General features: G+C 30.1%; 1 protein-coding gene and 1 long non-coding RNA gene across 2 annotated transcripts; both read left to right on the forward strand.

The window, feature by feature from the left end:
• Positions 1–525: 525 nt before the first annotated feature.
• Positions 526–9,267, forward strand: LOC145314835 (uncharacterized). The gene is made up of 15 exons (XM_080154916.1): positions 526–536; positions 805–869; positions 1,393–1,489; positions 1,845–2,004; positions 2,384–2,425; positions 3,767–3,825; positions 3,963–4,009; positions 4,112–4,172; positions 4,429–4,480; positions 5,451–5,504; positions 7,402–7,448; positions 8,087–8,154; positions 8,436–8,475; positions 8,687–8,731; positions 9,136–9,267. Exons 2-15 carry the CDS (start codon positions 805–807, stop codon positions 9,265–9,267), a joined length of 969 nt encoding a protein of 322 aa, XP_080011042.1. The 5' UTR covers positions 526–536.
• A 134-nt stretch (positions 9,268–9,401) lies between these two features.
• LOC145315199 (uncharacterized) lies at positions 9,402–10,815 on the forward strand. Its single transcript, XR_013877975.1, has 2 exons — positions 9,402–9,632; positions 10,512–10,815. It is a non-coding gene; the product is annotated as an uncharacterized LOC145315199 (long non-coding RNA).
• Positions 10,816–18,492: the final 7,677 nt, after the last annotated feature.

The raw sequence follows: 18,492 nt of genomic DNA on the forward strand, positions 1-18,492 counted from the left end.
TATCTGTAAAGACATACGCTCAGTTCACAAAAGACAAAGGTCAACCTCTGGAAATTTTAGGTCGACCTATAGAAGCTTTAGGTTGACCGATTTTATAAAGGTATTTATTTGTGGGTTGTACTTGTTTAGGTTGACCTACAGAAAAAATTGGTCGACCTTTAAAAGTTATTTGTGAAGTGGGCACTAATAATACAACTCTTGATATTCTAGCCAAGGAAGGAGGGGGGATAAAGAAATATTTACCTCCGTCATTAAATAATTAAGTTTTTTTTTGGATAATTCAACCAAAAAAAAACTCTGAAAACCCTATGCTTTGCAAAAATTATCCTCTACAATGAGATTTGGTACCCAAAATAAAATTGATGTCTAAACATAATTTCCATGGTTTACGTCGAAGGAGTTAATTGTTATTAGTTGTTTTTCGGCAACAATGATTAATTTCATGATATAGATGTTTTTGTTGATTATAAAGTATAAACAACAGGATAATTAGATATTTTCATTCAGTCGTTTTAAAGACTCTGAAAGATAAACAGGTAAAATTATATTTAATCAGACTTATAAGAATTTTTAAATATATTTCTTTTAAAAATTCTCATTATTTGAATGAAATACTAATGGATATTGTGAGAGATTCTCGCATACCCTGGTAAAATGTTTCTTCCAGTTGGCTAATATAACGATTTCACCATCCTCCTCTTGTGAATATACCCCATCCCCTCCCCTGACTATGAAGGACCGTATTGACCAATATCTGATGACTATTGATTATATTATTAAGAATATTTAGTTTTCTTCATTTAGATGTTAATACCTTTATGTTTGATTCTGCATTGTCCAGTTACACAACCGCTACAACCCTACAGGTCGTAAGTACAGAAAAGTTTTGATTTATAGGATAAAAATATAATCTTTTATTATAACTATTTTTGATTGTTCGACTAATAGGCTTCAAACTTACAAACATCAATTTTATACTAAATAAAGGGTAATTTTGTTTGTCAACACTAGGGGAGTAGATACATTTATTGTTCATCATCCTATCTTATTCGATTAGAGAGATACTACGCTTACAATATTGTAGCTCGTTGTTTCAGGATTCTGCATTCCAAAAATCCATGAATTGGATTAATATTGTCAAAAAATTTTAAAATTAGCATATTGAAAATGGACGTATGAACTTTCTAGTAACGTTTATAGAGTTGCTACGCTACTTTACCTTTACAGGAATCATTATTTAAAGTTTGATTTCGATAGGATAATTCTAACTAGCTTAAGTTAAAGATAATAGTTAACAGTGACGCAGACCATAATTAAAGAAAAACTTTGCTATTAAAAAATTTAAACAATATTAGAATTAGTGTATTTGTAAAACACATAAAACTTATTTAGGTCACTGAATGGGAACTTAGCCATGACTGCTACACCAAATAGGATTTACACCCCAACCTCTGGCAAAAATGAAGATATTCAACCTGCAGATATTGAGGTACAACATTTAATTATTGGAAAAGGAGGGAGGGGACATTGTGCTGTTTATTACAATGGTCCCCAAAATTTTATGATGACACTTTCTTATTCGTTGGCTTGACAAATTTAGGGTCTTTTATTGAATTTTTATTGGTTGTTTCACTAGGTTAAGTGTCTAAAAGTTTCACTCATTGTAATCTACAGAAGGGTTTATTTTGTATATCATCATTGGGGATGTAAATCAATTTATCAGCTATTGTTTTATATATTTTAAAAGATTATTATAAAATCGATTATTTTCAATGCATTTTTCATTTAATAATCATACCGAAATTTTATCCTTTAAATTGTTAAATAATATAAAACTCTTAAAGGATAAACTTGGCGCTCTTGATGCTGACTCAGTTGTGAAAGCTCTGGCTGAGTTAGAAGAACTTGATGATGAGGATAATATTGACCAAACTAATGCCATAATGGACCCAGTACAAGATGAGAAAGATGAAGGTGATGCAAATGAAAATAGATTGGAAACAGGTAAATTCACTGAATATAAGAGTGGTTAAATGTTAAATGCGGATAAAATCTTTTAATCTTCGAAACCGATTAATATCCGGGGGTTTAGAACAAGCTCTCAGCCATACTGAAAAATGATGTCTAGTATCGTATTATATCCATTTTTTATAACATAAAAAAGTACAAACATAAACGATAATGTAACAATTATGTATCGCATTGCTTATTATTGCACATACAGGAATATGTTTCTAGTTTATTCTGCCAATATAATGATCCTTTGGCAAAATTCGTCGTAGAAAAAATTCTAAGCTTTTTTTAATAATATTTAAATACTGCCAAATATTGTAATTAATAAATAAAACATAACTTTGTTTAATTTCTTGTTTATATTTTTTAGCTTTAGAGGAGCCCATGACATCTGACAACAAAGTATATAAAGGTATCTTATTTTTTTCTATTCCTTTGTTTTAATTTTATAAAAACTGTTGTGAGTGTAAAATAAGCTGTTAGTTATAAATGAGAAATGTAAGGGGGTTTAAAAATACATGTGCAAATATTTACTAATATATATACTTCTTCTAATGATAAAGAAATCGGACCATCCTAATATGTAAAAAATAAGATTTCGCTAACCGCTTATCGGATATGGGAATTTTGAGGTAAGGTACTACCATCCTCCCAAGAAAAATCGCCCCTAGAAAAAATTACCCCACAAATTTCATTTACTTTTCATTTTAAAACTAAAAGCTAGTAGCTTTCCCCATATCCTATAGGGTATATTTATTTAGCAGTATGGTTTCTAAATAATAGCCAAAAACATCTAATAGCACTTAAATGGCATCCTTGAAAAGCCTAGCCTAAATGATCAACATGTTTCAGAGATCTTTAACAACAGATAAAAAATCCTTTCTTCTTCTTATGTTAAAGAACAAGGTTTTGTTTTGCAAGATTATCCCTAAAATAAAAAAAATAAATATGTACAATAAAGGAGCTCTTCTTATTGGCAGATAAATATGATATTTCTTAAGGATACAAATGTATGTCCTGGAATGCATGTGTTTGTTTATCTGGTCCTAATCCGGATAACAAAAACAAAACTGCATTTATTCATATTAACTAAGACGCAACAGCCGCAAAATTTTACTGCTGCAACTTTGCCCGAAAAAAGAACGGATTGGTTTAAATTTTTTGTTATAGCTTAATAGGGAAAGCTTTTGAAAAATAATTGTTGGCTTCAGGTTTTACAACCGCTAGTTTAATTGATTTTAGATATCCAATATTTTAATGTGCATATGTCAGCGGTGGCCAATCCCTGATATTATCTATTATGTAACTTTATCAGCATTTATACAATTCTTACTTTTTCTCTTTTTTTACTTAAATATATTTTGTCCTACACTTTAGTTTGTATTGTCTTTTTTACTAATATAATCTCTCCTAGCAAAAGCACGAAACCTTTATAAATGGATAATGATATACGTGGAAATGTTGCCAGGGGAAAATTTGTCTTCAATTTACCTTGCTAAAATGGACCTATTTTATTGGTCATTTTGTTCATCCAGTGCAGTAGGAGTGGAGGGGATGGGGTAAAGACATTTGCACAGGGGGAGAGGGCACATTGGACTGGAAATTATACTGGTCCCCAAGGCATTTTTTTCATTCGTTGGCTTAAAAATTTGGCTTTTGTTAATTGTAAATTAGGTGATAATTTTTATTAATATTTTATCATTTAGGGTGTTCAACAATTTATAATGATATAATGAACTAAAATAATATTTAGAAGAACCAGTAGCCCCGCAGATGTATGTTAGCCCACTGGAGTCTGGCGGAGTTATGCAAAGGAAAACAAAACATTATATATTTTTAAATTTAATTTTATTTAATAATTCATATATCAAGCAATGACTCTGATATTTCACTCAAACTTAAAATGTATCTTCAAAACCACAACCTTTAATATTTTGGTTAAAAATAACAGCAGGAGTCCAACCCGATCCTGGTTTCTTCTGGATCCGATTGCAAGGTAAAACTAATATTAATAAATTTACACCTGTTTTTTGAGATATTAGTAAACAAATTTTACAGATGCGCTTAATGTCTTCTTAGTACAAAGGTTATTTTACAGGAATTGGAATTTATCTCAACGTAGACTCTGGAAAAGGCTTTTTAAGAGAGATACTAAAAAGGTAATCTACATGTTAAAAATAGTTTCATGTTAAGGCCAACTACAGATATTTGTGCCTCTTTATTCTGGGATCTTAAAGGTTAAGGCTACACTTTATGATGATAAAAATTCTGTAGCTTAAAATTATTGGTTGAAAAGATTCAGAAACGTTACCCAAGTTTTTAAGCCAAAGCTTATAAACTTTGGGTACCAGTATCATTTACATTGCCATTTCCCATCCTGCTATTATTGAAATCAAGTTTATTGTTTTTGGTCAGGTACAAAGAGCTGGAGAGAAAATCAAGGAGCTGGACAGAATGATGCAAGGTGGTAAGTATTCTACCATTAATATAAGAACATCCATAAAAGCGAAGCACTGAAACGGTAAGACAAACGGACACTAACACTTGTATAGTTTTAAAACTGAATAATCAGAATATAAATGTATAAATATAGAAGCAAAATTGTAAGTAAAATTGTTGAAAAACTGCTTGATACAGAATAATGTTTATGGACATACTTACATTTTTAGGACTTAAATATAGAGTTGCTTCGCTTATGATATTGTACTTTGTTGTCCCAGGAATCAGTATACCAAAAATCAGATCAATCGGATTATTAGATCACATAAAAATTTGTTGTTAAATAAGTAAAAAAATCAACATGTTTAAAATGGACGTACGGACATTCTGGTAATGATTATAGAGTTGCTGCGCTTTCTAAATCGTACCTAACTACTAAAGGAATCACTATGCAAAGTTTGAAATCAATTGGACAATTCTAACATGCCTAAATTAGCGAAAAAAGCTATTCGTTACGGACGGACGTACGGACGGACCGACCCTAATTATAGAAAAGCTTCGCTTTTAAAAATACACGACACTAGTGTTGACAAGACACTATCCCCAAAATAATTTTTAAAAAAGTAACTTATCTTAAAGGAAAAAAACAAAAAATCTGGTGAAAAGGTGCTGGAAAAAGTTCGATGTTGAATAAAATTAGGCTAATTAATATAAGAGATGTGGGGCCACTGGAGATAGAGAATTGATCTTGGTGAAGTAAAAAACAATATTTAATAAATTAAAAGTAATTTATGTCAAATCTTTTTAACTAGACTTATTTTCAATTTATTTTTAAACAATGAAGAAAATCCATTGCCTTTGGATTTTTTTGTTTATTGTGCAATGGAAAAACTATGCAACTGTTAAAAAACAATAATTAAATTTTTTACCTTTTCTTTTATAAGTAATTATTTAAAAATTTATGAAAAAGATAGTTATTAATAAGATATTTTGTTAAGGTTTCAGTTTTGGTTACAACTACGGAAAGAGGAGTTATTTATACAAGAGAAATCCAGGAAATACTTCATATTAATATAGATAGATAGATAGATAGATAGATAGATAGATAGATAGATAGATAGATAGATAGATAGATAGATAGATAGATAGATAGATAGATAGATAGATAGATAGATAGATAGATAGATAGATAGATAGATAGATAGATAGATAGATAGATAGATAGATAGATAGATAGATAGATAGATAGATAGATAGATAGATAGATAGATAGATAGATAGATAGATAGATAGATAGATAGATAGATAGATAGATAGATAGATAGATAGATAGATAGATAGATAGATAAATAGATAGATTGATTGTTGGATTGATTGATGTATTGATCGATGAATTTATTGATGGATTAATGGATAGATATTCATAGATCGATAGTTAGAGAGACAGAAAGCTGAAAAACAAGTAAGCAAACTGGTAGATAGATAGAAAAAATATAGAGATAGATAGAGAGTTAAATTGATTATTAATTGATAGCTTGATGAAATGATAGCTAGATAGGTAATCAGATTGAGAGACAGTTAATTAGAGATATATTGATAGAAAGATAAATTCATAGAAAGATAGAAAATAAGATTGATAGAAAGATTTGTCAAAAAGAAATCCAAGAAAATTACATCACATTACAAACTTTCAACAGTTTAACACCTTTGAAACTTTTCAATAAGTTTTACTTTTTACATTTATGTACTTAATATTTAAACATTTATATAATCGTTAGCTGGCTGAAAATTACATTGTATTCTTAATCAAACTTGAACAGATTCCCGTTAAAAGATAAAACGGTAAAATATATGAAAAATCCAAAAAAAAAACATATCGATATCTATTGGCTGGGGGAGGGGGCGGTAGGATTTGTGTTTTTAAAATATTCATCACAAATAAAAAGTTAACATGGTTTAAAATGTAAAACTTTAAAAAGGGGTGATGAAAGTTTCACCCTTCTAGATTTAAGTTTTAATGAGAATATTTGTTTGGAGAAAATACTTGCTATTAATCATAACATCTATCTGTCTAATTAGATATGGTTCATCATAACAAATTTCAGTGCTTTTACTCAAATATCCCCCGTCCCCCCATATATTTAGTTTTGATGAGAAAAACACATTTCCATCGTCTGTAGGGTCTCTAAACCTGTGGGACCACTTCGCTACGAGATACTATCAATGCGGGGCTCTGTTAACTTTACCTAACTTAACCTGGCATTAATCAGTTTCAAAAACACCCAAAAACATCGTTGGTTGACTATATGCTATATATTAAGAGAAATGCACCGAAATTTGTAAAAAGAAAAATTCTGAACATATGGGCAAAAACTCATTAAATTATACACGATCATATACATTGATACAATTCTATAGAGTAATACAAACTAGTTAATTGCATGGATTAGTCTTGTGATTTATTACAGTTTCCTTATCAACATAATAATATGTACAAGAATAACAACATCCATTAAAGTAAAGATCAAAAATTTATAGTGGGCGGCGTAAAATGATATATTATTTTGAAAATACAAATAAACTTTATGATTTTTTACTTTATACTTCTACATTTGTTACAAAAAAATAACTGATTTCTACTTCAAATTTATCAGGAGGGAGGAGAATTGAACTATAAAGTATGCTAGTACCCATAGTTTTGACACATTCCATCATTCCATGGATCAAATCTTGATTGGTTAGAACATACTGGCAATTTCTCTTTCATTGATAATTTTTATTTAAAGAAGAGGTAATTCTTTAAATATAATTTGGAGTGTACACAATTTTATGTTCATTGTCTTATTCCTGCTGATCAACCAATTAAATGTGCAACACCAAAAGTTGTAAGCTGTTGTTGTTCGCTTTCAAAAATATATAAAAACAAATTTATATGAAGTAAAATTTCTGCAGTGATTTTCAGCTACGGACCAAGAGATCTTTGGGCTCAATCTATCAGGAATTTTTAGTTATTTTATTAAATTCGAAAATTGGTATGTCTAACAATCAGTCCGTAACATTATGGGGAAAATGTGATTTTATCAACTGTTATTGAAGATAGAGATATGAAATTTTCGAGAATAGTCCCTTTCGTAACATCGCCCCATAAGTGGCGGTTCGTCGTATTTTTAAAATGGCTTTTTATAGGTTATTTTAGGTTAGGTTAGGTTATATTGGGTTAGGTGATTGCCCCATAGGGTTAGGTAATTGGCCCCGCAGGGTTAGAGCCCTCCGCAGGGGCTAGAAATAGGAAAACAGTTACTATGAAAAACACAAAGAATCGCCACATAAGGTGCGATGTTACGAAAGGGACTATACCCAAATTTTCAGTTAAGATTCCTATGACATATGTACATCTAGTCAATACTTTGTTTTGTCTGTCAGTTTGACATTCATGATTCAATAGAAATAAATCTCATTTCTTATCGATTTCATGACTTTTTGCATATTCTCTCTCTTTCATTTTTTATAATAACTGAATATCTGCTCTATACCTCAATTGGTCCATTTTTCCATTCAATATTTTTTGTGCTTCCCTACTTATTTGTGTTGTCATTCTAGTTATTTGATAAAACAGATGTTAAAATGTAACTAAAGTGGCACCATCAGATCAGCTCTCAAAGATTTAATTCATCAAAAACTAACTTTCATTCGTGGAGACAGGCAAACATGGTTTAATGAATTTCATGTAGATTATTGCAATTGAAACGCTTGGACACTCAGTTTAATAAACCAACAAATCAAAATTAATAAAAGTCCCCAAAGTTGTTGACTGAAAAGGAAAACTTTGGGAACTAGTAAAGTAAACAGTCCACTGTCCAATGTCCCCTCCATCCCTGATAAATACCCAATAATGATACTGGAACTATCAAGCCAATGATAATAATAATAAATTATTTGCTCTTATATTTTCTAATTTATCTTTTAAACATGTTTTATAACAGGAATGTAAATCCAACAACCCCAAAGCCGAAACTACCCAAGGTATACAATTAGCCAGTTTTATAATTAAATATATTATGAAAGATTACTTATTAACATGGCCAAGAACCCGCAAGTAAGCAACATGTAAACTCGAAAATTAGAAGGATTTATTTTTTGCAATTCATTTGTTCGATAAGATCTTTAAATCTCCCAAATGTATATAAATTTTATTCAATTCTAAACCTCACTAATTATTATCATATTTTTGTAGCCTGTAAAAGCTGAACACCTTCTTGGTAAACTTAAAGGAGTAAAGGTAAAATTTATTCAATAATGCAGAAAACCAACATAAATCAATAAAATCAACTTTGCAATATAATATAAATTTATGTAAAACTTGAGCTTTAAAGTTTTGAGGTTGCATAATATACAAAGGTTAGTCAAAAATTTGAGATCAAAGATTGCCTAGAGTCAAAAGATATTCTGTTTTGCTCTCTATCAAAAGAAGAGAAAACTTTTGATTTTTCCAATAAATATGGATACATAGATTACGTTCTTACAATTATTTTTCTTTACCATTATGCTACAGTTGATTGATTGTTAAATGTTATAAATTCAAGATGTTTTTATTTGAAATGATAATTTGTATGGCTCAAAATTTGAAAGTTAAACAGTTTCTCATACTATAAAATATCATTCCGTGATTAATGAATTATTTAGTCCTACACTGAGCTACAAGAAAAGGTAAACCCATGGATTCTGATGCATCTTCATGGACAAATTGGTAAAAGAATGAAGCTTGGCATGAAGCTGGGACCCGAACTCCATGTACCATCCACAAGGAACAGTTGATTCAACATTTTTTTAAACAAAATTTAAACAATGATAACTTAGTCCATTGATAGAGCAACAAAAGTACTTTTTTTGAGCTTTCATTATCATTTGAAAGAACAAAAACAAACTTTTTTTATCAACTATTTTAGGAGGACTGATTTCTCACTAAAATCTGGAGACAAACTGCCAAACTGGAGGCAATTTGTGAACGAAGGTACCGCTGGCAAGAAAGAACGTGTTGATCCCTGGGTGGCTATGCATCTTATTGGAAAAAGAGGAGAGCTGGATATAAATGATATACTTGATGAAAATAATGAAACTGAAGATACTGACGAAAATATGGAGAAAGATAAAAGACAAATTTCTATTCCATCAAATAAAAAGTAAGCCTGAAAACGGTAACAATCTATAATACAAAGTTGAACGATGTTTGTTTGTCTGTCTATTTGTTTGTAGAGAAGGATCTCGCTAACCGCTGAACCGATTGGGTTCTCCTTTACAGGGTAGCTTCTTAAAGGTCCCGGAAAAGTTTATAACTATTATTTCTTGGGGGATGGGACACCCCCAACCCTCCAAAAAATGTAAAATACTCCCCCCCCCAAAAAAAAATTTCTTTTTAAAACTAAAACTAGGGGCGAAGCCGTTAGTAATTTATATAGTAAGATTAATTGATAGCGAAACTACTTAATTACTAGGTCTTTTTGTCATTTCTTTATTCTGTATTATTATCAGAAATATTTTAGTTTTCTTTGTATTAAACAAAAAACAAACACACATAATTTGTGCTTTTTGGATATTACATATAAAATTTCATCAATATGATGTGAGACAATGGATATAGGATATAAGTGGATATATTGAAATGAGAAAATTCTGTTTTGTCATCCAGTAAGAGGGGAGGGGATGCTTGAGAAGTATCGTCATTTTAGCAAGCTGTGAGCAATACTTCACCAGAGTACATGAAAATCTGGTGCAACATACAAATAATAAAACATAGATTTGTGAGTAATATGAACATTATTGTCCTTGTTTATTTAGGAATGATCATGTCAGCTCTCTGCTGAATATTAACATTATTATCCTTGTTTATTTAGGAATGATCATGTCAGCTCTCTGCTGAATATGAACATTATTGTCCTTGTTTATTTAGGAATGATCATGTCAGCTCTTTGGTGAATATGAACATTATTATCCTTGTTCATTTAGGAATGATCATGTCAGCTCTCTACTGAATATGAACATTATTATTCTTGTTTATTTAGGAATGATCATGTCAGCTCTCTGCTGAATGCTTTGAGATGGAACAGTTTACTCTCTCCCTTTTTTCTACCCTCATCAAGGGGTTGAAAATTTGATTTATATATTGTAAATGTTAATTGATGTATAAGCAGCAGTCACAATTAATTAAGTAATTTAAGTGTATGTTATTTGTCACATAATATATTGATTTTGTATAATATAATAATGAGAGCCCATTATTATATAGAATCTTATATACTACAAGTGTAAACCCTCTCTAAATGTTATTATGATCGCATATTAATAAATATATAAACCCTAAACAAACTTTATTTTTAGAAAATAACAATAAATATGAAAAGTCTGGATGATTTATTCCTTAGAACAATATGACCACATTATTGGTAAAAAAAGTGTTATTGGATCGAATGTTGTTTTTGCATTTCATATAATAAGTCAGCTATTGACAGTTAAACTTCCTGGGATAAATATTTGCTTGGTATTCTGGGATTGAATCATATTTGATTAAATATGAACAAAAAATCTTAATTTGCGAAAAATTTTGACGGATTATTGTATCTGAATGACTACTTAGGGTTATAAATTTAGTTGATTAATTAATGTCAGCTTGACTTTAGAAACATGTTTGACAACCATACAGTGTAATTATATATCAGAGAGAATAGTTATTTCTCGCATCGTATTATAAACAGCTTGTACATTTTTATATTCGTAGAGAGCTGGATTTAATACGATGCTAGACATAGTTTTCTCGTATGGATGAGAACCGGTTCCTATCCACCGGATTCGAATGAATAGTGAGATCGTTGTCTTAACCCGCTAAAAGTTCAATTTATTAGAGACCATGAAAATCTGGTGTAAGATCCATGTAATAATATATCCATTTCAGAGAGCGCGTGGATAGATATAGCACTATTAATTATACCTGTATTCGAATTTTATGATAATGATTTATATTTACAATGAATAATTTTAATCTTTAGAAATGGTATTTTTTTCTCTACTTTAATTTGGGATGTTTTAGTAATCTGTTGTACATTGTCTTATCCATGAAAATCCCTGATAAAAATATTGCAAGATGTTTCATCAATTGAAAGACAGATTGTTCTATGTTTAAATTAATGTTAAACGATTTGTTTCGCTATTCTTCACACTTTCTACAAAAAAGTAAAATCAGAAAATTCAAATTATTATATTTTAAAGTTAAACAACAATTAGCCAGATGGTATTTCTATTGTAATTTAAAGAAGTGGCCTAGTGACAGAACTAGAGACTTCAGTTAATATTCTTCAAATAGAGTAGCTGCGCTCCTGATACTATTTTTTGGATGTTTCACCTCAAAAATCATGAAGAGGGTAGAGGATAGTTTTTCGTTTGTTTGTTTATTACTTTATGTCAGGTTAGATAGGTTATATTGAGTACTTGTCAGTCCCGCAGGGTAACAGCTCCCGCAAGGATTAGGCATATCACAAAAAACTGTCATAACCCAAAACTTCAAAAAAAAATTTTTTCTCAAGAATATTCTTTCAGCTTTTCAGGGCTCTACAGGAACTTTTAGGGAAAGCAAAATTGTTTAGTTAAAGAGTGAATGCAAAGAGAGAACTTACATAACATTTAGTTTAGTACTGGACATAAAAATTTGATAGATATTCTTTTTACTATACCCATCAAGATACACAAATACTCTTTCTTTTATTATATGTATTAGGGCGGGTTCATATCGGAATTAGACAAAGAGGGGGTATGCAACAGATAAAATTAACCTTAAAAACATTTCTGACCGAAAAAGAATTTAAAAAATTGAGTTTTAGAACGCGACCACTAAAAAATATATCTCATTACTTATTAATATACAAAGACGACATCCACATTTTTTTAAATCAGAACTATGGCTTCATGGTGCTCCCTGAAAAGGCCTTGAGAAGCTGAATCAGGAACTTTTGTCCGTTTCAAAATATCTCGTTCCTAGCCTTAGAAATCACTAAAAAAAACAAAAATTTTTAAGGGTTATTGAGAATTGTCTAATTTGTAGAGGTTTTTTTAGATTTTCTCAGGCTAGGAACGAGATTTTTTTAACGGTCAAAAGTTCCTGATTCTACTCCTCAATGTCTTTCCTGGGAGCACCATGAAGCCATAGTTCTGATTAAAAAAAATTGACTCCTATTTACAAATAGCTATACAAATGAATGTCTGGTCGTCAGCGGTTTTAAGACTTAGGATAAATTTTAAATCATCCATAGGTGTATTATACTCATACAAATCATTTGCAGATCCCCGCTTTGGCCTCAGAAAAAAATGTCCAAAATCGACCCACCCTAATATGTATCTATACATTTTACCCTCAATATAAAGAAAAACAACTCTTTAGCCATCTAACTATATGTTACATGTAAAGAAGACTAAAAAGGGCACAAATTACCTTTCTAAGATTTTAGCTCAGATGGGCTAGGTATCAGCTAGAATTGATGTTAAGGTGTCTATAGAAGCGTCATAGCATGCTTTACAATTAACATGATTTAGGGCCTATCTCTGAGCACTTTTTACGAGCACTTTGCAATTTTACGAGCTAAGGCGCTTTACATTTTAATTTGATGTTTCTTTTTATTGATGCAGGTATCCCATCTATAATTTTGTTATCAAATATTTTTTTTTTAATCCAAAAAATATAAAACGCTGAAAATTATATTTGCAATCTAACAGTAAAGCAACTTATTTACACATTACAGTTGATTTAATCAGAAGTGTCTTTTGTTTTATTATTATTGCTTTACTTTTTTATAACATTTTTGTTCTTGATATTTCGAATAAACTTTGTTAAACTAAGCTACGATACTGACAACAAAGAAAAAAAACTCCCTAAACTATAATATCAATTCAAATAAAAATAGCTGTTTGTATGGGTATTGGTATAATATAAACTTACAGATTTTTGTGTTTGGAGTTATTTAAATTTTTATATGACAGTATGATTGCAGTATTTTTTGGCTGGGAACTTTAATGTTATATAACTAAGACAGAGTGGCTCAAAAACCAGCGTGAAGTAAAGTCCAAAGAATGACTTGCATTTTTGTTTTATAGTTGACGTTTCTATTTTGATTTTCATCTTTACAACTTCAATATTATAAATGATACAGTATGTACAGGATATTTTATTGTTAAATGCTAAGGTCACTAGAGAAATAGCTTTATATGCATTTCAATATGTACATTTTGTCAGAACTGAATAATCAGAACATTAATGTATAAAAGTCGAAAAAAATTGTAAGTAAATTTTGTTGAAAAACTACTTAAATACAGGATAAGGTTTAAGGACATAATTACATTTTTAGGACTTGATTATAAAGATGCTTTGCTTATAAAATTTTACTTTGTTGTCCTAGAAATCAGTTTTCCAAGAGTCATATCTATCGGATTATGATAACACATAAAAATTTTTTGTTATAAAAGTTAAAAGTAAACATGTTTAAAATGAACGTACGGACATACTGATTTTAGAGTTGCTAACTCATACCTAACTGCTACAGGAATCACAATACAAAGCTTGAATTCGATAGGACAATTCTAACATGCCTAAATTAACGAATAAAGCTGTTACATAAAAGATTCGCTTTTAAAATGCTAGATCCTGAAATCACATTTTCTATTACAGAATTACGGACAGACAAAGTAAGTTAAGGAGTTGCTTTGCTAATAAAAGTACGCAAAAATGTTGAGATGTCCTTGACCAAATCCATTCACACAGCATGCTTAACTTTTTCCTTGATATCCAAACTACATCAATAAATGCATTCCAATAAACAAATAAATTAACAACTTTGCATTCCCCTTAAAATTCCAATATGGACTTTGTAGCATAAAGTTTTATAGTTAAGTGTTAAGATTGAAAATCAAGGAAAAGAATTCATTTAAAAAAAAGGATAACAACATCCGTAAAAGCAAAGCTTTAAAATCACCAATTGTAGAGTGCCAGAACTGAGTAAGCAGAATAGTAATACATAAGTCTAAACAAAATTGTACGTAAATATGTTGCAAAACTTCTTAAATTCAGGATACTGTTGAAGGACATACCTACATTTTTAGGGTTTAATTAAAGAGATGCTTTGCTTTTAACATTTTTTCTTGTGATAATAGGAATCAGTATTCCAAAAATCAAGCAAATAAGATAATCATGACATACAAAAATTTGTTTCCTAAAAAGTAATAAATAAGCATGTTTTAAGTTGACATACGGACTTTCTGGTAATTATTTTAGAGTTGCTACACTTCCTAAATCGTATCTAATTGTCATGGGAATCAATATGCAAAATTTGAAATCGATAGGACTATTCTAACCTACTTAAATTAACAAAAATATATAACTGTTCTGGACGAACAGGCACAGACGAACGGACCGACTCTAATTATAGAGAAGCTTCGTTTTTAAAAACATATTTGTGTCATGGTATTTTGAATGCTTGAGTAAATAAGCAAATCCTTTATTTTTTTGTCTGTACAGAAAAATTGGAAATAATAGATGATTATTGGAAGACTAACCATAATTTTTTTAATACTTTCGTATTTTGTTTACAAAACATAACCTATAAAAAAAACATGCTTATGATTTCTTTTATGCAGAAACGTATTTCAAAAATAAAAAATGCTACAATAAAATAGAAATGAAAAATAAGTTTTCTTTTTTTCTTTTTCCAATATTCTTAAATAAACAACGCAATTCTAACCACAATTAACGCAGAGATTCTAAATATAATAAGGATCATATAATGAATGGTTTAGTAAACATTCAACGACGAGAAGAATGAAAAATATTACTGAAATAAGGTATAATAAATAAACTCTTGTTTAACTCAATTGTATCTAAATTACCATGTTACATATCTTTTTTGTGTGGGATCACTTCTGCAAATTGACATCTCTATTACTTTCATGTTTTAGATGTAAAGAAAGATACACTAGCAAATAGTCAAGGCTAAAAATTGAAAGCTTGTGTCCTAGTTACTTCTCCAGGGGGCGTACACAAGTTTTGTGCGTTTTTAATTTTAAGTCTACCTTCCAATTTCAACTTTTTTTTATCAAACTTACAGAAAAGGGTGAGGGTATTTTTTTCCATGGACGATTTTTCTTAGTGGGGTGTAGGTAACCTTCCCCCTTAAATTAATAATTTAATACCGGATATGACGGCACATCCTCGTTTACACATTTAGACACACATGTAATGCCTTCATTAATTGTTTCTTCCTTCTTCTAAATGTATGCTAAGTGTCTTTTCTCTTAATTACCTTATGTACTATGACATAATGATAAGTAATAATTCTAGACATTGGTTATCTTGTCTTATATTTTTAGTTTTGCTCATTTTTATTTAATTTTGTAAAGGTTTCAATAAATATACAACTTTGTGAAATAATAGTTATTTCTCGCATTGTCTTATAAACAGCTTTCCGCGGATATAGAATGTACAATTATAAGATTAAGGTTAAGAGGTGCCGAAGGCACGGGCTAAAAAACTGGTTTAATCTTATGATTGTACATTTTTATATTTGTAGAAAGCTGGATATAATACGATGCTAGACATAGCTTTTTCGTAAGGATGAGAACCGGTTTTTATCCACCAGATTCGAATGAATACGAGAATAGTTATTTCTTTCATCGTATTATAAACAGCTTTCCGCGGATATAGAATGTACAATTATAAGATTAAAACCAGTTTTTTAGCCCCGAGATGCCGAGTGCACGGGCTAAAAAAACTGGTTTTAATCTTATGATTGTACATTTCTATATTCGTAGAAAACTGAATACAATACGATGCTAGACATAGTTTTTTCGTATGGATGAGAACCGGTTCCTATCCACCGGATTCGAATGAATACGAGAAATATCCTTAAAAAACTTAAAGTGTTTCCAATTTTACTATATATGGTAATTAATAAGTGTTCAGTTCAAATATGACATATTTTCCTTGTTCTTAAAAAAAAATAGATATGGAGATAAAGAAGAGATTGCCCCCATCATAAAAGAATTTCAACTTCATAAAGAAAAAATATGAAAAACAGAAAACCAAAGTTTATGGAAACTTTTTGTATAGCTATAATATAAAAATGACTTGTATGCTGTATGGGAAATAGGAAGAAATCATTATTCACTATAACAATACAATAAGGTCAACCAGCAGGGGGGGTAGGGCGCTATCACCCAAAGGACCCTCTTGAGAACCCTCCCCCTCCCCTACTTCTAATTTAACAATGTATTGAAAATAAGGGGGTGGGTAGTTTTTGTTTATTACTTTAGGTCAGGTAAGGTAAGGTTAAATTGGGTACTGTGTAGACTCTCAGTGTAAGGGCCCCCGCATGGGTTAGGAATGGAGATTTAAGAGGCGTATGAACTCTAAAATCGTTACCAGAAAGTCCGTACGTCCAATTAAAACATGATTAATGTTCATAACCTTTTTAACAACAATTTTTTATGTGATATAATCATTCTATTCATCTGATTTTTGGAATACTGATTCCTATTACAACAAGGCACAAATTTATAAGCGAAGCATCTCTTTAATCAAGTCCAAAATATATAAGTGTGTCCTAAACAGTATCCAGTATTTAAGCGGTTTTGCATAACATTTTCTTACAATTTTGTTTAGAGTGATATAATTATTTTCTGTTTTTTTTTCAGTTCTGACACTCCACAGGTGTTCATGTTCGTTTGTCCTACCGTTTTAGAGCTTTGTTTTTATTAATGTTGTCATCCTTGTTTAACCAACATCGCCCTCAAAAAGTGGGAGTAATTACTCCTCTTCTTATGTAAATTTTACTCCAGCAGTAAGAAATTCTTGGACCTGCTTTTAAAACATATTTAGATTATAGATAAGCTTCGCTTAATGTGATTCTTATTTACCTAACAACAAATTTTATATTATATACACATTTTAAAATCTTGTATGTATCACATAAATATAGAATTTCGATATTTCAATAATGTCCTTCTTTTATTCATGATTTACATAATTTGGTAGCTATGTCATTTTTCTTCTTATACTTGTTTCCATTAAGTCATTTTTAGGACGTAAAAGCGTTCTACATAAAATATATGCCTTTTTGATTGAAAATAAAATTTAAGTTAGAATGGTCATATTAAATCTCGCAAAAGGATTCCTGCAGTACATAGGTATTACGGCGGGTTCATATTGGAATTAGACAAAGAGGGGGTGTGCAACAGATAAAACTAACCTAAATAAAATTTCTGACCGAAAAAGAATTTTAAAAAATTGCTTTTTGGAATGCGACCACTTAAAAATATATTTCATTAATAAAAAATATGCAAAGACGACATTCAAGTCCTTTCCACTTATTATCTCAGTTCCTATTAGTGCTAGAGGGCTAAATATTTTTGTGCATTTTCCCAGTTTGATAATGAATTTTCGACTATAAGTCAGTCAAAGTTATATTTCGCTTACTTACCCTTTATTTACCAACCTTTTACCAACGACCAGACCTTAAAAAGTAGAATCAGGAACTTTTGTCCGTTTCAAAATATCTCGTTTCTAGCCTAAGAAAAATAAAAATCATTTGCAGATCCCCGCTTTAGTCTCAGAAAAAAATGACCAAAAATGTCATCCTAATAGGTATAGTAAGAAAATCGTTCGGACTCTATGTCTAATGTTCAATGTTAATGTTCTGATGTTATAAGACAATTCTAATGGCGATTAGAGACAGTGTTACAAAAATAAGTAAAGCTTACAAAAAAACATGAAACACAACTAAAATAGAGCAATCAGGTAACCGAAAGTTATCAATTGGAAAGATCATTTAATACTTGAAAATAATAAGTGCATATACTAATTTGATCAATAATCATTCTTTAAAAACAATATATCATCAAGGATCGACGTACAGACCTTCTGAAGATGCTACGCTGCCGGCCCATCGTTACAAAAATATTCATGAAGCGTTTTTAATTAATAGAATGATTCTATTATGGGGAAATTTATTG

The sequence above is a fragment of the Acartia tonsa genome, chromosome 3 (assembly GCF_053477335.1).
Source record: "Acartia tonsa isolate MP-2025a chromosome 3, ASM5347733v1, whole genome shotgun sequence".
Lineage (NCBI taxonomy): Eukaryota > Metazoa > Arthropoda > Copepoda > Calanoida > Acartiidae > Acartia > Acartia tonsa.